General features: G+C 43.4%; 4 protein-coding genes across 8 annotated transcripts in view; 3 read left to right on the top strand and 1 right to left on the bottom strand.

Moving 5' to 3' along the window:
- The window catches only part of rasal2 (RAS protein activator like 2), a 30708-nt gene extending 25207 nt beyond the window's left edge, over positions 1 to 5501 (top strand). For all 4 annotated transcript variants that reach the window (XM_083907653.1, XM_083907651.1, XM_083907652.1 and 1 more), the window contains exons 16-17: positions 160 to 247; positions 4955 to 5501. In XM_083907653.1, coding sequence (XP_083763779.1) covers positions 160 to 247; positions 4955 to 5146 — 280 coding nt within the window. In that variant the 3' untranslated portion in view covers positions 5147 to 5501. The remainder of the gene's footprint in view (positions 1 to 159; positions 248 to 4954) is intronic.
- A 2684-nt stretch (positions 5502 to 8185) lies between these two features.
- mycb (MYC proto-oncogene, bHLH transcription factor b) lies at positions 8186 to 9995 on the top strand (the record flags this gene model as incomplete). Its single annotated transcript, XM_083908005.1, has 2 exons — positions 8186 to 8813; positions 9508 to 9995. 2 exons carry the CDS (start codon positions 8186 to 8188, stop codon positions 9993 to 9995), a joined length of 1116 nt encoding a protein of 371 aa, XP_083764131.1.
- A 2285-nt stretch (positions 9996 to 12280) lies between these two features.
- Positions 12281 to 17934, bottom strand: fam49ba (family with sequence similarity 49 member Ba). Of its 2 annotated transcripts, none has more exons than XM_083908183.1 (11): positions 17809 to 17934; positions 16004 to 16080; positions 15791 to 15912; positions 15580 to 15685; positions 15116 to 15252; positions 14920 to 14997; positions 14460 to 14576; positions 14233 to 14312; positions 13509 to 13635; positions 13338 to 13408; positions 12281 to 13209 (listed from the first exon to the last, which is right to left on the bottom strand). In XM_083908183.1, exons 2-11 carry the CDS (start codon positions 16074 to 16076, stop codon positions 13140 to 13142), a joined length of 981 nt encoding a protein of 326 aa, XP_083764309.1. In that variant the 5' UTR covers positions 16077 to 16080; positions 17809 to 17934; the 3' UTR covers positions 12281 to 13139. The 2 variants fall into 2 exon arrangements, with proteins under 2 accessions (XP_083764309.1, XP_083764308.1); XM_083908182.1 differs by having other exon boundaries at positions 16004 to 16083; positions 17809 to 17898.
- A 1558-nt stretch (positions 17935 to 19492) lies between these two features.
- On the top strand, positions 19493 to 24237 carry phb2a (prohibitin 2a). Its single transcript, XM_083907941.1, has 10 exons — positions 19493 to 19545; positions 20609 to 20738; positions 21268 to 21352; positions 21451 to 21530; positions 21783 to 21967; positions 22290 to 22419; positions 22551 to 22654; positions 23276 to 23353; positions 23820 to 23896; positions 23981 to 24237. Exons 1-10 carry the CDS (start codon positions 19525 to 19527, stop codon positions 23997 to 23999), a joined length of 909 nt encoding a protein of 302 aa, XP_083764067.1. The 5' UTR covers positions 19493 to 19524; the 3' UTR covers positions 24000 to 24237.
- Positions 24238 to 24758: the final 521 nt, after the last annotated feature.

Below are 24758 nucleotides of genomic sequence, written 5' to 3'. Positions count from 1 at the left end.
ACTCTGACTCCACCCACCCACAGCACAACACTCTGACTCCGCCCATAACACTCTGACTCCGCCCATAACACTCTGACTCCCCTCACACACAATCTGACTCCACCCACAACAATCTGACTCCACCCACAACACTCTGACTCTGTGTGTGTGTGTGTGTAGGCTCATGGCGGTGGAGGCGGAGCTAAAGCGTGACCACGCTGAAATGCAGTCTGTGATAGAAGCCAAACAGAAAATCATCGACGCTCAGGTAAACATCACGTCTGTGGCCACGCCCACTCGGCTATGACTCCTCCCTGATTCCCCACCACAATTACCCACAGTCCTTTGCTGATAACTCACACACTGAGGCAGCACGCCGCCCATTGATGATGACATCACGTGAGGGTGTGTCAGTCGTTCTGTAACTTAGTCGTCATGGTAACCAGTGAACGTCTCGTCGTCTCTTCACTGATTTCAGGTCAGTTACGGATGTGACATAAACCAACCAGGCAAGTACCTGTAGCCCCGCCCCCTTCTCCTCCCCCCACATGCCTCACACCTGTTCAGCCAATCACAGAGCAGAAAATACTGAGACAGTAGAAACTGGACTGAACTGGTCTCTAAACTGGTTTAAACTCAGGACTGAACTGGTCTCTAAACTTAAACGCGCCTTTAAAAAAATCACGTTAACACACCCAGCACACCAAATGGTGCGCATGAAAGTACACAGCTATAAAAATAGTATACATCTGTATTTTTGCCTTTTTTTTTTTTTTAGGTTTTAGACCAACATCTCATCTTTCCATCCATATCAAATATTAATATATATTTTTTATTTTTAACCCTTAAATGTCCAGGTTTATTCATGATGCACCTTGATTTTATGATCTAAAAGACACAAAAAATGAATTATTTTCAATATACTTCATGGAAACTGGAATTTTTTTGTTTGGATTATTGCAGCCTGGTATATGTGAAAGATTAGCAGAAACATTTTTTTTTTTGCATTATTATTTTTTTTGTAATGTCAGATGGCCTAAAACACTCACGTTAACACACCCAGCACACCAAATGGTGCTCATAAAGTACACAGCTATAAAAATAGTATACATCTGTATTTTTGCCTTTTTTTTTTTTTTAGATTTTAAGGCCACATTATACTTCTCCGACTGCGTATGCGTTATCCGTCTGCGTCACCACGGAGACGCCTCGAGCATTTATACTTCTGCGTCGTGGTGACGGACACTCGCTGCAATTTCCCGCCCGATCAGTAGGGGTCGCTGCGCAAGGTTGTTGTGCTTCTGGCTACAGTGAGCAATGGCGTCCGAGAAAGAAAGAGAGAAAAAGACTGTTGTTGTTGAAACAGTGGCCGTTTCTCACTTTTCTGTGTGACGGAACGCAGTTTTAAGATAATTTGAGGCGAGAAATTGGCCATTTAGGGTCTAAACATGTGCTGTGTGTGTTAAGATATGACGTATTTATAGTTCGGCAGCGGCGTTATCGGCGGGGATCAGCTCCGCCTCTGTCAGGACGCCCGGAGCGCACTGAGAGCCGGCACAGAGCAGCTTCGCTCAGCCTGTCCTGAGGACCAATCGTAGCTCTTGCCGTCTCCGTTGTCCCTTGACGGAGTGACGGACACTTAAAAAATATTTCGTGCACCCGGAGACGACGCAGAGGCTCTTCGACAGGTTCTGCGTCGACGCAGAGTCTCTACGTAGCCTACGCAGAGCACTTTACGCAGAAGTATAAATTGGGCTTTAGACCAACATCTCTTCTTTCCATTCATATCAAATATTAATATATATTTTTTATTTTTAACCCTCAAATTGCCAGGTTTAGTCATGATGCACCTTATTTTATGATCTAAAAAACACAAAAAATTAATTATTTTTAATAAAATTCATGCAAACTGGATTTTTTTTGTTTGGATAATTGCATCCTGGTATATGTGAAAGATTAGCAGAAAAAAAAAAAAATGTTCATTCTTTTTTTTTCTGTTATGTCAGATTGTCTCATAAAATCACGATAACACACCCAGAGCACCAAATGGTGCTCATAAAGTACACAGCTATAAAAAAAATTATACATTTATATTTTGATTTTTTTTTTTTTAGGTTTTAGACCAACATCTGTTCTTTCCATACATATCAAATATTAATATATTTTTTATATTTTTAACCCTTAAATTGCCATGTTTAGTCATGATGCACCTAATTTTATGAAAAAAAAAAGACAAAAAATTAAATATTTTCAATATAATTCATGCAAACTGGATTTTTTTTCTTTGGGATTATTGCAGCCTAGTATATGTGAAAGATTAGCAGAAAAAAAATTGCATTATTATTATTTTATAATGTTAGATTTCATAAAATATTCAGTTAACACACCTATAGCACCAACGTGTGCTCATACAAATACAAGCTATACAAATTGTGTACATATGTATTTTTGTTTTTTTATTTTCTTATTTCTTAGACCAACATAAGACCTCATTATAGATACCAAATAAAATTTAAAAAAAAATGTTTTGTGCTGTAATGAAGAACTTCCACTCTTGGTATCCTCTCCTTTGCAGAGGTTATAATCAGAATGATCTGGGGCTTCTGGGCCTCTTTTTTTTTCCCGTTGCTGATCTCCGGCTCCCGGTGTTTGTTGCTGAGCAGGAGGACATTTTTGTCCTGCTTCGGAGTGTAGGACAGCAGGGTGTGAGTAAATGAAGAGATGGAGGAGCCTCGGGAGCTGAGGGGGAAGCTCTGGTCAGTTTTTACGCATTGTGCCAAAAATGGTGATCTTTCGTCGCAGCAGCTCCTCTGCCAGCCCAAATGAGGAAAATAAATGATCAATAGTCACAGTCACCCTCCCAGCCCCTCCGTCATGTCCAACACGACCCTCTCTGTCCTTGGTTTTGTTTCTGCAGCGCAACAGCTGCCCAATAGACGCCAACAGAAGGAGTCCAAACTAAGCCCGCACGGTGGTGGTTATCGAGGTCCTTCCACTCGGGCACTGTCCTTCTCCCATGCAGTTTGGTTCATTCCATGATAAGTTTTGTGATCTCCGTGGTGAAAAATAAATAAAAAGTGTCAATCAGCTCACTAACAATGGCCACGGCATGGCGGGGAGGTTCTGGAGTTAGTCCTGTGTCTGGAGGCTTGAACTGGAGCATCAGGGTGTTTGTGGGTGCCCAGATCGCTCCGTTTTTGGATTTCCATAAAAGGTCCGCTAGTGTCACCTCTTCCCCAAAGTCAGAAGAGTCAGTGGAGTTGGTGGGACACTGGAAAGCCCCCGGGAAGTACTCTTCATCGGCTGTGTCGGTGTCCAAAGCTGATGGAACGCATTGCGCTCCGTGCGCTCGTCTTCAATGACCATGTTTAGCGCCTCCGTGGTGCCGCTGTGATGCTTCATTGTGTGTGGTTTGACATGCAAAGTCCAGCTATGCTCCTTAGCTCTGCACAGACACCTCATCACCTGTATACCTGTGATCATTGCAGCGCAGTGCACAGGTGCACAGATCGGGGTTTGTTTTGGCTTTAATTTTTGCTGTACATTTCATGTGCTGGGAAATCGCCTGCATTATGGATATTTCAAAAGCTGTGGGGACCCCACAATTTAGATGTCGGGGTGCTTTGGAGACTGTACTTTGAAGTTTTGGTGCTTTGAAAGTTTAAAAAAATTTTTTTACATGAAAGGAGGGCATGGAAAAGGTGCCACTTGAAAGCCACCTGCGCTTTTACGCATTGTGTCACACTGTAAATGCACTGTGCACGTTAAAGGCACGTGCACGCGCGCACGTGCATGTGCACCCGCGCACACTCACATGCACACATGCCCACACACATGTACTCACACACCCATACAAAATTTCTGCCTCAGACCTTATGTGGAGAGAGGGGGGGCGGGGTTTAGTGGGAGTGCCCTCGATCAGAAAAAGCAGTTTTTTTCTCCATGTGCCAAAAAAAGAAAAATGACGTAATCTTGATGGAAATGTGTCAGAGCACACATTTAAAGCCTTTTGCTTCAAATGATGTGAAAAAATTAGATGATTCATGTTTTTTACTTTACATTTGAGCAGGATCAAAAATAGTGATTTGAATGGGTTTCAATGAGCACACTTTGGTGCAAAGGTGTGTTAACGTGAGTAAATTTGTCACAGTTGTTTAGAATAGACTAAAAACTGAACATTTTTTAAAGCACCCAAAAATACACAACCTAGCAAATTTTGAACAATATGCATGAAAAAATGAAAAAGATATGCTAAAAAGAAAAAGTCAAAAACACAAAAAGGTGTCTAGGTGTGTTAAAGGGTTAAGTTTAAACTGGTTTAGAGACCAGTTCGGACGTGTCATGTGACACCAGTTTACATCCTTCTGAGGTTCAGTACCTGGTTTCACCACCAGGTGTCGGCTTCAGTCCAGTTTCTAATTCAGGAAGGAGAACGTTTCCTTTCAGAATAAAGTTTTGCGTTGTTGCGTCTTTGTGTCTACGTTTAATAAAGTTGTGTGTGTGTGTGTGTGTTTCTGTTTGGCTGGCCCCTCCCCCTCCTCTGATGACATCATCACCACCCAGCAGAGCTTCACATCACGTTTTCTCCTCACTTATTTTTGGAGCTTTTATTTTGGCGGCTGCTGCCTCAAACTTCCTGTGAATGAGTCAAAGACGACGATATTTAATTTATCTTCAAATGTTATTTCTATTTCTCAGCTTTAATGTTTAAAGTTGACGATTACACTTTATCTCTGTTGTTGTGATTGTTTTTCAAAATAAAGGCGCGGTGAGTAAAATGAAGGAAATGTTTTCATTCACCAGGCCGGTTGTAATACGTAACGTCACCACTAGGTGTCACTACTAGGTGTCCTCACTGCTAACGTGCTGCTCCTTCCTTGTTCTGTTTGAACGCTGATCGGCTGACGGTCACTTCCTGTCACCTGTCGCACTGACTTCCTGTCCCCGCCCCTCTTTCTTTCCTCTGTCCTATCAGGAGAAGAGGATCGGCTCTCTGGACGCCGCCAACTCTCGCCTGATGGCGGCGCTGACGCAGGTGAAGGAGCGCTACACGACCGCCGCGACCGCAACGGCGACCACTCACCTGCACAACAACGGCCTGTCGCCTAGCAACCCCAGCAAATTGTCAATCACTGAGAACGGAGAGTTCAGGAACAGCAGCTGCTGAGTGTGGGGGGCGTGTCTGACTCCGCCCACAATCTCACCTGTGTCAGGGGAGGTGGGCGTGTCTGACTCCGCCCACAATCTCACCTGTGGGCGTGTCAGGAGAGAGAGGAGATTTATAATCGATGTATAAATACTGAAGCTTTGAGTGTGTGTGTGTGTGAGAGTGTGTGAGTGTGTGTGTGTGCGTCTTCACCTTTTTTCTAACAAATGTTTTTATTTGCAGCTTGTTGTTGTTGTTGTTTATTGTTTTTACCCGACGACTTTGTTTATTTGTTTATTTATTTCATGACGACCTCGTCCTGTCGCTGATCTACTGAACTTTCACCTGTGACCTCAGGGTCAAAGGTCACACCTGTCTGCTGAATAAAATCTCCATGGAAACGCCGTCACGTCTCTGATTGATTTTTCACACCATGACGTTTAAATTTCTAGACGGAAGTCGGAAATTCCCGACTTTGTGGAGTTTATCGCACTAATGACGTAACAGTTCTGCGTGAATTAGTCGTAAGTGTTTTAATTAAAAAAAAGGTTTGAAAACTTTTCACGTTTTTTTTGCTTATTGATTTGAAACAAACTCAAACTCAATGTTTTATTTGAAGTAAAAATGTATTTTATTATATCTCTTGTTTTAAAATTCATTGACAGTAGAATTATTTTATGTCGACGTTTGTCCGTTGCCGCGACATCGCATCACTCTCAGCAGATGGATCATTTCCTGAATTTCAAAAATTCATTAAAATTATTCCTTTAGAGGTCTGCAAATATTTTCAACAGATCCTTGTTCAGGGCGATATCGACTATTATGATGCTAAATTTAAAGTCATTCCAAGATACTTTTTGTTTTTGAGAAGAAAGTCAGCTCACTGTCAAAGTGCATCAGGGAAAATGGATCATTTCCTGATTTTCAAAAATTCATAAAAATTATTCCTTAATAAGTTTAGTGTAGCAGCTAATGGGGATTTAATAAAATCAACCAATCTATTATTGTTACTTTAATAGTTATTATTGTTGTTATTGTTATTATTACAGTTATAGTTGGTGTATATGTTCAGTGTTTTGTTAGTGTATTAAACATCTTCACTGTGTGTTATTGTAAACATCTTGTTGTGGTTAAGAGCGACCTCTTGTGGTGAGTAGTGGTATTGACTCTGCTGAAGGAGAACATGTTTCTTCAAGTGTGTGTGTGTGTGTACTTACGTACTAACTCGGTCATATAGTATAATCGGTAATAATCAAACGGTAACAATAGTCGTTATTAATATACAACACTATAAAATAATTATAATATAAAAAGTAAAAGATTCCTTCGAGCCGGATTCGAACCAGCGACCTAAGGATTCCCGCTGCGCCTCTACAGTCCTCCGCTCTACCAACTGAGCTATCGAAGGAAGGACGACGCGACAGAGCTGCAGTTCCTACTTAAAGCCGCCAGAAGGCGCCTGATGAACAGTTTCTCCTAACGAACGTCTTTTTAAATATTACAGTGAATTAACGTAAGTTTTGTTGCATTGTTTTTTTTTAAAATGTGTAATTATTTTCTATTGTTATGTAGTTTGTTTGTGTTGTTGTTGATTCCGTGACGTCACCGGATGATCCTGGGATCTGACTTCCCGGAACTCTGTGCGTGCGCATCATTTACGGTCACAGCGCCCTCTGCCGCCCGCTCGTCCGCTTCCGCGCTGTAAAGTAGTTCTCGCTTTAAACGCGTTTAATACGTTTCTCTTTCGAGAAAACGTTCAATCTACGCTTAAAAAAAAATCTCCTCACGTGGAGTAAATGCGTACGCTGTTTGCGTTTCCTTACGCCGTTTCCCGCTCGCTCGCTCGCGCGTCGCTTCCGTTCACTACGTCGTCGCATTTGGCGCGAAAACGGCGGATGACGACGGTGACGGCACCGGAAGTTGATTCACAGCTGACAGAGCGGCGTGAAAAGTGACGCGAACATGTGTGAAAGTGCGACAGCGCTCACTTATCGACCCGCCGATCACAACACGACGGATATATCGATCACTGCGTCAAGTTTGAGCTTCACTCGTCGGGATTTTCGTCACTTTTAACGATTTAAACAGAAGATTAAACGGTGAGTGAGTGAGTCACCGCGGCTCCAGCGTCACGTTATGTCACTTTACGACACTTTTCTCACGCTAAATAATCCTCATCCTGACTTGTAATGTTTGCCGAATTTACCGCCGACGTTCGCAGGTGCGCGGTCACGATGAGGGTTAATGTCACTGTCTTTGAAACTCGTGTTATCGTGAAGTTAATGTAGAATTATATGTTGTTTTAAACGGAGGCTGGTGTAGAACACGCCCACCTGTTTATCAGTGGACACGCCCACCTGTTTTTATCCAACTGTGTTTTAAAGATTGTTTTTTTTAATGACGTGCAAACTTACTTTGATTCTTAAAGGGATAGTTCACGTTTTTATGTCACTGTTAGACTGACGTTTGTAAACCACTCACTCTCCCACACCAAAGGCCATAGAGAAAACCAGTGACACAGGAGCTGCTGGTCCTCTGCTGCCTCGTGTGGTCACTTTGTGTCACTGAGTTAAGTCTAAAGTAAATATTTTAAAAGCTGAATTGAGTGACTTTGGTGTGGGAGAGTGAGTGACTTTGGTGTGAGAGAGTGAGTGACTTTGGTGTGGGAGAGTGAGTGACTTTGGTGTGGGAGAGTGAGTGACTTTGGTGTGAGAGAGTGAGTGACTGGTGTGGGAGAGTGATTGACTTTGGTGTGGCAGAGTGAGTGGTTTACAAACTTGTGTGTGTGTGTGTGTCTTTGATGTCTTTGGTAGTTTTTTTGTTGGTTTTGATGATCTTTGATGTAAATGTGACATCACAGCAGATCACAGGCGTGTCATCGTCTGATGATCACATTCAAGTTCACAGTTCACTGAGCAGCTGACACACACACACACACACAGAGAGCATCAGTGATGTCAGCGCCTGACGCTGCAGACGAGGTTTGAACAGTTGGTTTAAAGCAGCTGTGACGTCATCACTAACGCTAACGCTCGTGTTGTTCCTCCACAGGTCGCCGCGATGACGCCGCCGCCGCCGCTAACCTGCACCGACTACGACTACGACTACGACGCGGTGCGTCCGTGCTTCTTCTTCTCGGACGGCGAGCAGGACGACTTCTACCCTCGCTGTGAGCAGCAGCTCCTCGCTGCTCCCTGCGACGACGTCTGGAAGAAGTTTGAGCTCCTGCAGACGACGACGCCTCCGTCCTCCAGCCACACGCCGCCGCCCGACGTCCCGCTGTCCGCCGCCACTCACCTGGAGGCCGTGTCCGACCTGTTGGACGAGGACTGCGGTCCGTCGGCGTCCGTCCTGCAGTCGTTCGTCGTCCAGGACTGTATGTGGAGCAGCAGCTTCTCCGCCGCCACCAAACTGGAGGAGGTGGTTTCTGAGTGGCTGCTGTCGCTGCGCTCACGCCGAGACTCCGCCTCCTCCTGCACCTCCTCCTCCGCCTCCTCCTCTGACAACTGCAGCACTGACGGGGTCACTGAGGGTCAGGTGGGCGTGTCTCAGGTGGGCGTGTCTCCGGTGGGCGCAGAGATCGTCCACGTGACGTCAGCAGACGGCGCGTACCCGTGTGCGGTGACGACCTCGGACACGAGCGGTGTCCGGTCGCCGTCGACAGCGTCGGATCGCGACAGTGACGACGGTGAGAAGACGTTTATATGTCTTATAAATAATGTCTGTATGTTTTAATACACTGTAAAATACACTAATATAAATATACCTAAAAATACACCCTAAATACACTGTAAATGCACCCAAAAATACACCGTAGAATACACTCTAAAAACACAGGAAATACACTGTAAATACACTCTAAACACAGAAAATACACTGTAAATGCACTCAAAATACACTGTTAAATACACCCCAAAATATGCTGGAAAATACACTGTAAATAATTGTCAATACTCCTAAAAAAATATGGTGTAAATTACACTGAAAATGCACTATAAAACTAAATATTTCTAACCCACACACTGTAAAATCAAGTATGATCTACTGTTTATAATCTGAGTCACATGATCTTCTTAATTCCTTTGATTTCAGATTAAAACCTTCTTTATTTCTTGAAATGAAGCAGGTTTACGTGTCGCAGACGATAATATCGATTATAACTAAATTAGTCTTAAAATCAAAGTGACTTTTTCGTTTAAAAACATTTTGTTTGTTTTTTTAATCAACAGATTTAATATCGAGTGTATTTTACAAATGTTTTCCATATACAACAGGCTTTTATTTTGAAAGTCTGCAGTTCAGAAAAGCTGCACTGTCCCTTTAACGTGGCGCCCGTAGCTCCGCCCACTTCCTCACACCATAACACCTGTGTTTGTTCTCAGAAGACGACGAAGACGTCGACGTAGAGACCGTGAACGGACAGAAGGCGTCGCGGCCGGCAGACTCCGCCCCTCTGCCCCCGACACGCCCATGCGCCGACATCCTCCAGCACAACTACGCCGCCCAGCGGCCGGAGGCTCCGCCCACCGCCAGGCCGCCGAGGTCAGAGGTCGCCTGCAGGAAGCAGAGCGGCAGCTGCTGGAGCTCGAGGTCGGACAGCGAGGGCGGAGGCGACCGACGCAGGACGCACAACGTCCTGGAGCGACGGCGCCGCAGTGAGCTAAAGACTAGCTTCTCCACTCTGAGGGACCTCATCCCGGCGCTGGCCAATCAGGACAAAGCGGCCAGAGTCGCCATCTTGAAGGAGGCCAAGGAATTTATCGCAAAGATCCGAGGGGAGGAGCGACAACTGCGGACGACCAAGGACAAGCTGAGGAAGACGAGCAGGGAGCTGCGACGAAGGCTACGGCGGCTCCAGGCTTCAAGTTAGCTTCACGTTAGCTTTCACGAAGAACTCGCAACGTGACAATATTTTCCTGTTATTGTTTTCCAACGTCACTAAACTCACTGAGTCACTTTACGTCACGTACGTTTAATTTATTCTTTTGTTTGTTTGTTTGTTTGTATCTGTAAACGAAAGACAAACGTCCTCTGGACGTTTACAGATACACAGGACGCGTATGCGATCGCTTTAAAGTTACAAAAAAGCGTTGAAATGTCGTGGCTTCACGGAAACGTCGCATTATTGTAGCGTTATCGTATCATCGGAGACATTAAGAAAAAAACGCGCCAAAGCAAAAACGACGTTACTGACGTCGCACACAATAAAACCACGTGACTAACGTCGTGAACAAAAACCACGTTAATGTTACGAACATTACTCCCCAAAAAAAACACATTACTGACGCGATATTTGCTAATGTTGCGAACGTCAATTACTAAAAGCATCAGATTTGACAAAAAACACTTCGTAAACATTACGTGGAAATATTTACAAAACCGTACGTCAAGATTACAAAAACTATGCGACTGACATTGCGAACATTACTCGCAAAATTATGTTGCGAGTTTTGCTAAATGCAACGTCGGATGTGACAAAATCCCTTTTGCGTTAAAAACATGTCGCAAATTTTACTTTAACGTTAACATTGAGCGGAAAAACTTACGAAATGTGTCCATTCCAAAAAGCACGTTAACGTCACAAACGTTACTCGCGTTTTCCAACGATACTGAAATGTTTTTTTTTTACACAAAAAACGTGTTACCGATGTTTAAAACAGACATTGCTAATTGCGTAAATGTTTTGCGAAACTTTACTTGCGAAAAGCAAGATTGGATTTATATAAAATCGTCTAAATTTGAAAACGCGACAAAAACGTGACCGACATCGTAAACATTACGTGGAAACATTTATAAAACGCACAATCAAACTCGCGCTTGTAACTCAATGTTACTTTTACTAAGAGTGTTTGTAATTATGTTAATTTCTTATTTTTTTTTAAACGCACCGCGAATGTTACGTGCGTTGTAACGTCGGATTCGCGTCATTAACTGACAAAAACGACGTAAGAAAACGCGTTGCTAACTTTACACAAAAGTTACAGGACGTGGCAGCGTCACCAAAAATCCGTTTCCATGGTTACAAACGCGATGGTTAGCAAAATGAACGTAACGTGTTTTTTATCGCAGATATTTCCGAAGTATTTGACTTCTGAACAAATGTGATGTGAATCTCTTCATTTATTTCTCATCATCAGACGTTTAACGACCTCCATCCTGGTCCTTGAACGCACCACAACTCAATGTCACCTCAACGTGGCGCCCCCTGCTGTGTGTTTGAGGATCTACACTAACTGCGACTTTGTATTTGTATAGAAAACTTCTGCACTTTTTTCTTTTTAAATGTGTTTTTGTATAAAAGACTAACGTGAGTATAAAAGAACATTTAATGCAGCGGAGATTTGACTCGTTTCTTCCTGTTAAACCATAGACGGCCTCTGCTGTTAGCATCGTCGGCTAAAGATGCTAACACTTTATGGTTAAATGTGAGGCAAAAGTGTTAGCATCGCTTTGAAGATGTAAACATGTATGGTTAAAACTAATGTTAGCATGACTTTGAAGAAGCTAACACTTAATTGTGAGGCTAATGTTAGCATGACTTTAAAGATGCTAACACCTTTTATGGTTAAATATGAGGCTAATGTTCGCATCACTTTGAAGAAGCTAACACTTTTAAATATGAGGCAAAAGTGTTAGCATCACTTTGAAGATGCTAACATTTATGGTTAAATGGGAGGCTAATGTTTGCATCACTTTGAAGAAGCTAACACTTTAAATGTGAGGCTAACACCTTTTATGGTTAAATGTGAGGCTAATGTTTGCATCACTTTGAAGAAGCTAAAACCTTTTATGGTAAAATGTGAGGCTAATGTTCGCATCAATTTGAAGAAGCTAACACTTTAAATGTGAGACTAATGTTAGCGTCACTTTGAAGAAGCTAACACTTTAAATGTGAGACTAATGTTAGCATCTCTAAAGTGACGCTAACACCTTTTATGGTTAAATCTGAGACTAATGTTAACGTCACTTTGAAGATGCTAACACATGGTTAAACGTGAGGCGAATGTTAGCATCACTTTAAAGATGCTAATATTTTTTATGGTTAAATGTGCAGCTAATGAGGCGAAAAGTGTTTTGTTAAAAATGTAAAGGCTTTTATTTTGGCGACACAAACATGTTAAAAACACAGAATCATAAGTTTTCTAAATAACAACAGTTTTATTTATTTTTATTTAACAATCAAATTAAACTTTGATTAAAGACGGCTACGGAAGCCCAGAGGTGATGGATCATCTGAAGAAGTGAGTTTATACGAGACAAACGGGATTTTAGCCACTGACGTAAAAAGATTCTGCGTCAGTAAAGTTTCTACGTCTTCAGATAAAGACGTGATCATGTGACGTAGACGTAGATATCGTAGACTTAAACTGACTTTATAGATTTTACTTTTGCTGACGTGGCTAAAATCCTGTTTTTCAGCAGCAGGGGGCGCTCACACTCAACCTCACTTCATCAAAACCTGGAAAACTTTTCCTTATATTTAATCACATTCCTGAATAAGAGATGAATGTTTTGAAATGACTCAGGACCATGAAGACTGAGGACCATGAAGACCATGAAGACTGAGGATCATGAAGACCATGAAGACTGAAGACCATGAAGACCCTGAAGACTGAAGACCATGAAGACTGAGGATCATGAAGACTAAAGACCATGAAGACCATGAAGACTGAGGACCATGAAGACTGAGGATCATGAAGACTGAGGACCATGAGAACTGAGGACCATGAAGACTGAGGATCATGAAGACCATGAAGACTGAGGACCATGAAGACCCTGAAGACTGAAGACCATGTAGACTGAGGACCATGAAGACCATGAGAACTGAGGACCATGAAGACCATGAAGACTGAAGACCATGAAGACTGAGGATCATGAAGACTGAGGACCATGAGAACTGAGGACCATGAAGACCATGAAGACTGAGGACCATGAAGACTGAGGACCCTGAAGACCATGAAGACCCTGAAGACTGAAGACCCTGAAGACTGTGGACCATGAGGACTGAGGATAGTTAGTTTGGCTGCAGCATGTTTCTGATTTGCTTGGAGGTAGTCTCATCGTTCAGATGTTTGGTCGTGTACCTGCAGGGGGGCGGAGCAACAATACATGGGGCAGAGCAACAACACAGGGGGGCGGAGCAACAAGTCAGTGTTTTTTCATCTTTATTATTGAACATGGAATGATTTTGTGTTTGTTGTTGATGACGAACCTGAGAGCGTTGAGTAAAGCTTCAACACTGAGAGGAGACTGTTCCTTTAACACTCTGATACAACCTTTCATCTACACACACACACACACACACACACACACACAGATGTAACATAAATGAACATCATTTAAATAAGTACTAAATAAATGTGTATCTCATTTGCATATTTACGTCTATGTTCGCCGTCTTAACGAAGGCTCCGGCCGGGTGAACGTGGTCGTAGAGGATGATGACGCCGACCATCACACGGAGACAGAACAACACGGTTTCATCACTGGTGAAACGACTGCGGTACTCCCTACACACACACACACACACACACATTCAGGGTCGTGTTGCATTCAGGGTCTGTGTTGTGTTGTGTTCAGCGTCTGTGTTGCATTCAGGGTCATGTTGCTTTCAAGGTCTGTGTTGTGTTGTGTTCAAGGTCGTGTTGCGCTCAGGGTCTGTGTTGTGTTCAGGTGTGTGTTGCGTTCAGGGTCTGTGTTGTGTTCAGGGTCGTGTTGCGTTCAGGTCTGTGTTGTGTTCAGGGTCGTGTTGCGTTCAGGTCTGTGTTGTGTTCAGGGTCTGTGTTACGTTCAGGGTCTGTGTTGCGTTCAGGGTCTGTGTTGTGTTCAGGATCTCTGTTGCATTAAGGGTCTGTGTTGCGTTCAGGGTCTGTGTTGTGTTATGTTCAGGGTGGTGTTGCGTTCAGGGTCTGTGTTATGTTCAGGATCTGTGTTTTGTTCAGGGTCTGTGTTGCGTTCAGGGTCTGTGTTGCGTTCAGGGTCGTGTTGCGTTCAGGGTCGTGTTGCATTCAGGGTCTGTGTTGCGTTCAGGGTCTGTGTTGCGTTCAGGGTCGTGTTGTGTTGTGTTCAGGGTCTGTGTTGCGTTCAGGGTGGTGTTGAGGACTCACGGAGTTTCCAGCATCACTTTACAAACACTGGCCATGGTACTGAGACAGTCTGTCGTGTTTTCAACAGGAACGTCTGGATTCTGCAGGAGAAGCACATGTTTAGCTTAGCTTAGCTTAGCTTAGCTTAGCAAACCAACACTGTGCACTGACACCAACATTGTGAATGTGTTTATTGTGACACACTGATGATATCAATGACAAACAAAGGTGAATGAACGACCTCTGACCTCTGAGACGAACTTTGACGTAGCGTCGCTGAGCGTCTTGAGCATCGGAGTAGAACAGGCGTAGAACAGAGACATACGATTGGCCAACTCATTATTGACCTCACTGCCCACGTCAGCCTGAAACACACCAAAGTCACTCACTCTGACACACCAAAGTCACTCACTCTCTCACACCAAAGTCACTCACTCTCTCACACACCAAAGTCACTCACTCTCCCACACCAAAGTCACTCACTCTCCCACACCAAAGTCACTCACCCTCCCACACCAAAGTCACTCACCCTCCCACACCAAAGTCACTCACTCTCACACACCAAAGTCACTCACTCTCCCACACCAAATTCCATAGAGAAAGTTGTGTGTGTGTGTGTCTCAGTGTGTGTGTGTGTGTGTGTGTCTCAGTGTGTGTGTGTGTGTGTGTGTGTGTGTGTGTGTCTCAGTGTGTGTGTGTGTGTCTCACAGTCAGGTTGTTGATCCTCATTCGACTGATGGTTCTACGATAATAACTGAAGTCGTTCTGAATTGCAGGATTGGTCATCTGTAAGAGAGGAGCAGTGCATGCTGGGAAGAGGCAGACATGGTGTTCTGTGTGTGTGTGTGTGTGTGGGTGTGTGCGTGTGTGTGTGTGTGTCTCAGTGTGTGTGTGTGTGTGTGACCTTGAGCTCATCAAAGCGCAGTGTAAAGTGCAGAATGTGAGCAAACTGTCGAGCCAGAGCCTGTTTGTTCTCCAGATGTTGAGTCGGAGAAGACGAGGAACTGGTGAGGACGACCAGGAGACACCTGAGACTGTCCTCTGTGAGGAGAGAGACAGACAAACAGAGAGACAGACAGAGGGACAGACAGACAGACAGAGAGACAGTTAATGATCAAACATAAATGATTTCCATGGAATCACAACTTCATCTGAACCATCTTTGTCTTTCTTCAAGGTTTTAGAGCTTATTTTATCCAGTTTAAAGCTGTTTTAATCAGTTAAAACTAGTATTTATCCAGTTTACAGTTGTGTTTTAACTAGTTTTCAGTGGTATAACCAGGTAAACTGAAGGTTTTACCTGGTTAAACCTGCTCTAACGTGTGACGTGTGACTGGTCAAAGGTCTGCGATGCGTTCAGGTTCTCACCGAGCTTCTGAGAAAACTGGTAGAAGGTTTTGAGTTTAGAGACCAGAGGAACCACAGCAGACCAGGCCTTCTCCTGCACACCCTCCACACCAGGACTCTGGATGGCCTGCACACACACACACACACACACACCGGGGTCAGTCCTGGCCTCGTCAGACGCCGTCACATGACTCGTGGCTCCGCCCCCCTGGCTCCGCCCCCTGGCCGTTACCCGTCGTATCTCCTCCCCTGCTCCTCTGTACGACTGCAGCTCCTCCAGAACCACCTGAGCCTCCGTCAGGACCTGGTTCACCTGCTCCCACTGCACCATCTCTGACTGTGAGGGCTGAGCGTCTGACAGGAAGTGAGGTCACAGGTCAGAGGTCAGAGGTCACAGACACACCCTCAGACTGTGTGTGTGTGTGTGTGTGTGTGTGTGTCTTACTCTCAAAGTCCAGGAAGAAGTTTCCTCCGTTGTTGTCGATGTCTCTGGTCAGGACTTTGATCAGGTTACCCATTCTGCTGCTGACACACACACACACACACACACACACACACACACACACACACACACACACACACACACACACACACACACAGAGACACACACACACACACACACAGGTTCAAAGACTTCATAGTGATGTTCATAAAGAAACATTTATACATGATTAACTTTGTAAACCACTCACTCTCCCACACCAAAGTCACTCACTCACTCTCTCAAACCAAAGTCACTCACTCTCTCACACCAAAGTCACTCACACTCTCACACCAAAGTCACTCACACTCTCACACCAAAGTCACTCACTCTCTCACACCAAAGTCACTCACTCTCTCACACCAAAGTCACGCACTCTCCCACACCAAAGTCACTCACTCTCTCACACCAAAGTCACTCACTCTCTCACACCAAAGTCACTCACTCTCCCACACCAAAGTCACTCACTCTCCTCACACCAAAGTCACTCACTCTCTCACACCAAAGTCACTCACTCTCCCACACCAAAGTCCACAGAGAAAACCAGTGATTTTAGCTCACAGGGACACAGGAGCTGCTGGTCCTCTGCTGCCTTGTGTGGTCACTTTGTGTCACTGAGTTAAGTCTAAAGTAAATATTTTAAAAGCTGAATTCACTAAAATCAGTCATTGTAAGTTAGTGATGGAGGCAGCAGTGGATCAACAACTCCTCTTTTAACTAATTTATAACCAGGTTAAAGCTGTTTAAACTGGTTTATAACCAGGTTAAAGCTGTGTTTCAGACTAAAACGGTGAAAGAGGAAGTGATGAAGCGCTGAAAGTTTGGGCTAAATTTAAAGACAGGAAGTAGAAGCAGACGAGTTCTGAAACGCCTCAGATCACAGTGTGTTTAGTTCTGATTAACTGTGGAGTGCACGTTCTTCATGTTCTTCTTTATGTTCTTCATGTTGTTCTTCATGTTCTTCTTCATGTTGTTCTTCATGTTCTTCTTCATGTTCTTCTTCATGTTGTTCTTCATGTTGTTCATGTTCTTCTTCATGTTGTTCATGTTGTTCATGTTCTTCATGTTGTTCATGTTCTTCATGTTGTTCTTCATGTTGTTCATGTTGTTCATGTTCTTCTTCATGTTCTTCATGTTCTTCATGTTGTTCTTCATGTTGTTCTTCATGTTGTTCATGTTGTTTATGTTGTTCTTCTTCATGTTGTTCTTCATGTTCTTCATGTTCTTCGTGTTGTTCTTCATGTTGTTCATGTTGTTCATGTTGTTTATGTTCTTCATGTTCTTCTTCTTCATGTTGTTCTTCGTGTTCTTCTTCATGTTGGTGTTGTTCACTCACTCACACTTTGTGAACATGAGCTTCTCATGGTTACTCTTCTTGTAACCATAGAAACCACGATCGACAGAGTTTAGAATCTGAATTTCAGAGTTTGAAACACTGAAGGTCTCTGTTGCACATGTATCTCCTTTAATTACTGTTACTACTCACAGGTCACAGTATTGATCATGTATTGATGTATTGATCATGTATTGATCATGTATCAGTGGAATCATGATGTCCTACAGCCTGAGCTTCACAACACAAGTGACTTGACTTCAGTGTGAGGATGAAAACCTGTGCAGGACCTGACATGTCTGATCTGAGACCAGGATCCACCCCCACACACACACACACACGCACACACACACACACATACTCTCTCACACACACACACACACACACACACACACACACCTGAGCCCCCGCCCCGCCCCTCTCTGCTCCTCCTCACCTTTACTGATCACTGATCGATGTCCGCGGATCGATCCCGCTGAGAGTGTGTCCTCGCGGCAGCTCCAGGTGTCTCCCCGGAGGATCCGCCTCCGCTGCGTGTGTGTGAAGTGTGTGTGTGAGTGTGTGTGAAGTGTGTGTGAACCCGGAAACTCGCCGCGCGCCGCCGCGTTAACTATAAAAGGAGTTATTTCCTCAGGAGGAACCGAGCCGCGCGCCAATCAGCGGCCGCAAGTCAACGTGACGACACGAGTTAAGTGGTCAACGCAAGTGAAAGAAGTTGATTTGACATTTATTATTATGATGATTATTATAATAATATTAATAATAACAATAAAGTGTTTTTTAATGATGATGATGATGGTGATGATGTCTCCACTCTAAAAGGATAGTTCAGGATTGTCAATGTGTGGCACTGTGCTGTGAGCGCCCCCTGCTGTTGAAAACCAGCCTGAGACACAGCTGCCAGTAGAGACCCACTCACTCTCCCACACCAAAGTCACTCACTCTCCCACACCAAAGTCACTCACTCTCCCACACCAAAGTCATTCACTCTCCCACACCAAAGTCACTCACTCTCCTCACACCAAAGTCACTCACTCTCCCACACCAAAGTCCATAGAGTAAACCAGTGATTTTAACATCACAGCACACAGGAGTTCACAGGAGTTGTTGATCCACTGCTGCCTCCATCACTAAGTTCAAACGTCTTATTTTGTAAAATTCGGCTTTTGAAATAATTCATTAAAATTGACTTCAGTGACACAAAGTGACCACACGAGGCAGCAGAGGACCAGCAGCTCCTGTGTCCCTGTGAGCTAAAATCACTGGTTTTCTCTAGGGGCTTTGGTGTGGGAGAGTGAGTGGTTTATAATGTTTTGTTTTGTTTTATTATATATATATATATGTATGTATATATATATATATATGTGTGTGTCTTTGTATGTGTGTGTTTGTATGTATATATATATATATATATATATGTATATATATATATATATATGTATATATTACAAAATTATATTTTTAATGTTTTTTCTAATGGTTTAGTGTAATTTTGAGATGAAGACGTGATCATTAAATAACTGAACATTGGAAATGCACAAATACATGATTGCAAGTACTCCATCTAGTGGAGCAGAGAGGTAAGACAATATAACAAGTTATTGTCATACATTTTATACTCATGTTTTAATAATATCATATTTCTTCAAACTTTTTGTTTGTCTTTATTGTATTGTATTGTTCATTCTCTTATTTGTCACCTCTGACCTTTTTGCTGCTCGACAACAAATATAATCTAACATTATACAATAATATAATATAACATAATATAATATAATATCATTTTAAATAATACAACATGTTTGAAGAGACAGAGATGATGAGCATGGCTAATAAATATCCCACTTTAACAAATTTTTAAAAGGGTAAAAAGCGTGTTTCATCTCAATATCACATCATTTAACACATAATATAACGATATAATATAATCTAACGTAACATGATGTAATTAATATAATACTGTGTGCATTTAATAAACAGTTATTTCATTTTATTCTCAATAAACACATGTTTATTTCATTTCATGCTTTTACGACGTCACTAACGCGCGTCGGCGAATCCTACATTTCCCATGTCGCCCCGCGCTCAACAGGAAGTGCGTCATCAGCGGTGACCTTGTCCCCCGGTGTTTGAAGCGACAGAGAGGACGAACATGGCGAGTAAAGACCCCACTGTAAGTCAATGCTTCTTCACGTTTACGGTTGTTTTTAAAACGGTTTTAACCGCAGATAAAAAAAACGTGGTTTTCTGTCTCATCTCCGGTGAGTGACGTCTCGCAGTTTTCCCGCTCTTCGTTTGCTGCGCAGTGTAAAGATACAGGAAGTGGAGTGTGAGTGCACGTGAGCCAGACTGATGTCAGCTCGCGACAGTCTTAAGTTAAAAAGCTGCTCATAAATAAAACTGTCTCTGACTTTGATGAACTCATTAGCGCCACCTGTAGTTTCTCACCAACAGTGTTACTGCAGTTTCCTTCAGCCTGTGACGCAGTGGTGCCAGGTTTCGTTGTAAAACAGTTCATTATTATGTTTTGCTACTTGACAGCGCACGCGTTTGTCTGATAAAAGTGTGACTTAAAGGTTTCTCACATGTTTCACACTCTTGTCTATAATTCGGCTCACGTGTGAGTCAGATTACTGCTCCTGAATCTACACAACAGATGTTCCAATGTTCACTGTGCTAACAGGCTAATACAGACACAAGCTAACCCAAAACAACACAGACACAGGCGTCATGTGTCTGTGTGAAGCGACCGAAATAATCCTTCTATGTACAGGTAATGTCAGCCGAATTAACCACTGACGTCCACACTACAACAGACAGACTGTGGAATGTGTTAAAACTTTATTATCATCTGAATTTGTTAAGTTAAAAGTTAAAACATGTTAAAGTTTACAGTGAGTCTGGTCATCGTTTTTGAGGTTTGACAAACGCTGATCACACAAATGAAGACGATAATCATCGTTTTTGTGATTCAGTTTGTTGCAGTATGACCTTTGACCTGTTGGTGTCGCTAGATCCCACACACTGGTCTTTTATTTTGACCGAGTCCTTGTAAACATGAGGGTGTTATTGTTGTTGTTGTTAATGTCTGTCACCATGGGAACAGCTTCAGGCTTATGGCCACATGCCTCAGAGCAGCTCCGGTGTCCTCATGTCCTCGCGTCCTCGCGTCCTTGTGTACTCATGTCCTCGCGTCCTTGTGTCCTCATGTCCTCGTGTCCTCATGTCCTCTGCAGGGTTTCCTGCAGCAGCTGCGACAGATAGCAGGCAGGATGTCCTCTGGACCTCGTGGAACAGGGATCGGGATCAAACTGCTGATCGGTGCTGGAGCTCTGGTTTATGGAGTGAGGGAAGCTACGTACACAGGTACTGAGCTCTGATATATGTCAACTTATGCTTATTATATCTGTATTATATCTGCATTATATCTATATTATATCTGTATTATATCTATAATAATATTTGCATTGTATCTGTATTATATCTATAATAATATCTGCATTATATCTGTATTATAGCTATATTATATCTGTATTATATCTTTATTATGTCTATATTTTATCTGCATTATATCTCTATTATGTCTATATTATATCTGTATTATAGCTATATTATATCTATAGTATGTCCGCATTATATCATTCTTATGTCTATATTATATCTATATTATAGATATCATATCAGTGTTATATCAGTGTTATATCTGTGTTAAATGTATAATAACATCAGTGAAGACTTCTGCTTTAAAGGCTGTTGTGTTCATCATCGTCATGTTTATTTTAAGTCTAATTATTTGTGTTACAGCGGAATTTGACCATATTTAGAGAAAATTATGACTTATTTAAATAAGTTTTTAAATGTGTGTGTGTGTGTGTGTGTGTGTGTGTGTGTGCAGTGGAGGGAGGTCAGAGGGCGATCATCTTCAACAGGATTGGTGGGATCCAGATGGACACGGTGCTCGCTGAGGGACTTCACTTCAGGCAGGACACACACACGCACACACACTGTCTCTCTCACAGACGCACACACACGCACACACACTTCTTAAGTGTAACTGGTTGATGGTCGTTGTCTTCAGGATTCCTTGGTTCCAGTATCCGATCATCTATGACATCAGAGCCAGACCCAGAAAGATCTCCTCACTCACAGGAAGCAAAGGTGTCTCACTCTGTCTCACTCTGTGTCTCTGTGTCTCACTCTGTCTCTGTGTCTCACTCTGTCTCACTCTGTCTCAGATCGTCAGATGGTGAACCTGATGTCTCTCTGTCTCACTCTGTCTCACTCTGTCTCTCTGTCTCACTCTGTCTCTGTCTCACTCTGTATCTGTCTCACTCTGTCTCTCTGTCTCACTCTGTCTCTGTGTCTCACTCTGTCTCTGTCTCTCTGTCTCACTCTGTCTGTCTGTCTCAGATCTTCAGATGGTGAACCTGACGTTGAGAGTCCTGTCTCGTCCTCTAGCGTCCAACCTTCCCTTCCTCTACCAGCATCTGGGACAGGACTATGACGAGCGTGTCCTCCCGTCCATCGTCAACGAGGTCCTGAAGAGTGTGGTGGCAAAGTTCAACGCCTCACAGCTCATCACGCAGAGAGCTCAGGTACATGTCCTCATGTCCTCATGTCCACTCATGTCCACTCGTGTCCTCATATCCACTCCCAGAGCTCAGGTCCATGTCCTCGTGTCCACTCATGTCCTCATGTCCACTCATGTCCTAGTTTCCACTCATGTCCACTCGTGTCCACTCGTGTCCACTCGTGTCCACTCGTGTCCACTCATGTCCTAGTGTCCACTCATGTACTCACGTCCTCTTTATTAAACCAGTTAAATGTCAAATGTGTCCCCTGGTGTTCAGACGCGTGAATAGCCCCCTCGTGTGGACGTTCAGACTGTAACGCTGTAAGCTCCGCCCCCTCTCGCAGGTGTCCCTGCTGATTCGCAGAGAGCTGTACGACCGAGCCAAAGACTTCAACATCATCCTGGACGACGTGGCCATCACTGACCTGAGCTTCAGTCGAGAGTACACGGCCGCCGTGGAGGCCAAACAAGTCGGTATGTCTGTCCACACAAGCCCCGCCCATCACACACAAGCTCCACCCACACACAGCACCAGGCGGGGACAAAAACATGAAGAAACTAACCCTGGTTCTACAGTTTAAAGAGCACGTGTGTTTCCTCTGCAGCCCAGCAGGAGGCGCAGCGAGCTCAGTTCTACGTAGAGAAGGCCAAACAGGACCAGAGACAGAAGATCATCCAGGCTGAGGGAGAAGCTCAGGCTGCAAAGATGGTGACTATACTATTCACTCATTCACTCATTCATTTATTCTTTCATTCACTCACTCATTCACTCACTCATTCATTCACTCATTCACTCACTCATTCATTCACTCATTCATTCTTTCACTCACTCATTCATTCACTCACTCATTCATTCATTCTTTCATTCACTCACTCATTCACTCACTCATTCAGTCCCTCACTCATTCACTAACTAATTCACTCATTGATTCACTCACTCATTCACTCACTCACTCATTCACTCACTCATTCACTCACTCACTCATTCATTCACCCGCTCATTCACTCTCATTCATTCACCCATTCACTAACTCATTCAGTCATTCACTCACTCACTCATTCACTCACTAACTCATTCATTCACTAACTCATTCATTCATTCACTAACTCATTCACTCACTAACTCATTCATTCACTCGTTCACCCGCTCATTCACACTCACTAATTCATTCACTCATTCATCCACTCACTCATTCACTCACTCACTCATTCACTCATTCATTCACTCATTCATTCACTCATTACCTGTCTCAGAGTTTGTGGCTTAACGCTAATCTGTGTGTGCGTATGTGTATGCGTGCGTGTGTGTGTGTGTGTGTGTGTGTGTCAGCTGGGTGAGGCAGTGACGAAGAACCCTGGTTACCTGAAGCTGAGGAGGATCAGAGCGGCACAGACCATCGCCAAGACGGTGAGGAATGAGGAAGAATAAATAAACAGCCAACACCAATATGTTTGTGTTAGTTTGTGTTGAGCTACAAACACAACAAAGACCCCTCCCACACACATGCCCCGCCCCTTTAAAGGGAGGAGCCAACAGAAGATGTGTATCATTAAAATCTACATCTGTTTAAGTTTCCACGATTTCTACATTGAGACACACACACAGAGACACACACACACGGAGACACAAACACACAGAGACACACACTTTATCTCATGTTAGTCAAACGTCTGTAAACCACTCACTCTCCCACACCAAAGTCCATAGAGAAAACCAGTGATTTTAACATCACAGAGACACAGGAGCTGCTGGTCCTCTGCTGCCTCGTGTGGTTGTGTCACTGAAATAAGTTTAAATTCAATATTTTCAAAGCCAAATTTTACTAAATAAGACATTTTAAGGGTTAGAGATAATGTGTGCGTTTGACCTGCAGGTGGCGCAATCTCAGAACAAAGTGTACCTAAATGCTGACAGTCTGGTTCTTAACGTGCAGGACACCCACAAGTACAAGTGAGTCTTCTTCATTTTTCAAAATAAAAGCCTTAAAGAGTTTTAACCTCGACTTTGACTCTTTTTTTTTTACTTCCTTTGTAGTTTGTCGCTGGCGAAGTAAAGGCCACACCCCCTCCTCAGTGTGACATCATCATTCCTGCGTGAGAATGCCCGGGTTCTTCTTCACTTCTATGAGGTTCTCGGTCTGGGGGCTTTTATTTTGAAAGGCTCCCTCCTGTGGAGGATCACTACATTTTTTGTTTTGTTTTGTTTACAGTGAAGAATCTGAAGTATTTTCTTCTTCTTTATTATTAACCGTCTATTTCTACTGTTATTAAAAACACGGCGTTAAAACTCGACTCATCTGTAACGTGTTTTTGTCTCAACGTCGACGTTCATTTTTACGTCCGTCATCGCAAGAAGAGGCGCTGAGATGTTTACGGAAATTCAGCCACCAGGGGGCAACTTCACTGATTTTCCCAAAGAGTTAAAAGTCGCATTTTCGTCGCATTTGAAGAAGTTTCACTGACTTCTGAATGATTGAGATTTATTGAAATTCACACACACCAGCGCCCCCTGGTGTCTCCTGAGACTTGTGAGGTTTTAACGATGGAGAGAACCTGTGAGTACACGCACACACACACACACACGCTGTTAAGCTGCAGTTTGTAAACCACTCACTCTCCCACACTAAAGTCCATAGAGAAAACCAGTGATTTTAGCTCACAGGGACACAGGAGCTGCTGGTCCTCTGCTGCCTCGTGTGGTCACTTTGTGTCACTGAGTTAAGTCTAAATTAAATATTTTAAAAGCTGACATTGTAACTCAATAAAATCAGTCATTGTAACTGTGTGGGAGAGTGAGTGACTTTGGTGTGGGA

This window comes from Microchirus variegatus (genome assembly GCF_963457635.1).
Source record: "Microchirus variegatus genome assembly, chromosome: 21".
Lineage (NCBI taxonomy): Eukaryota > Metazoa > Chordata > Actinopteri > Pleuronectiformes > Soleidae > Microchirus > Microchirus variegatus.
Note: the sequence above shows the minus strand (reverse complement) of the source record. Positions and strands in the feature narration are given on the sequence as shown.

Bases quoted from the DNA above. Each gene is read 5' to 3' on its own strand.
- fam49ba (XM_083908183.1), bottom strand. From the start codon at position 16,076: ATGGGTAACCTGATCAAAGTCCTGACCAGAGACATCGACAACAACGGA. The intron at 15,913-16,003 runs GTAAGACACACA...ACTTCCTGTCAG, and splicing joins CTTCTTCCTGGACTTTGAGA to ACGCTCAGCCCTCACAGTCA. The intron at 14,577-14,919 runs GTGAGACACACA...GGTGTGTTTCAG, and splicing joins TGAGGATCAACAACCTGACT to GCTGACGTGGGCAGTGAGGT.
- phb2a (XM_083907941.1), top strand. From the start codon at position 19,525: ATGGCGAGTAAAGACCCCACT. The intron at 21,968-22,289 runs GTACATGTCCTC...CCCCTCTCGCAG, and splicing joins TCATCACGCAGAGAGCTCAG to GTGTCCCTGCTGATTCGCAG. The intron at 23,354-23,819 runs GTGAGGAATGAG...TTTGACCTGCAG, and splicing joins CACAGACCATCGCCAAGACG to GTGGCGCAATCTCAGAACAA.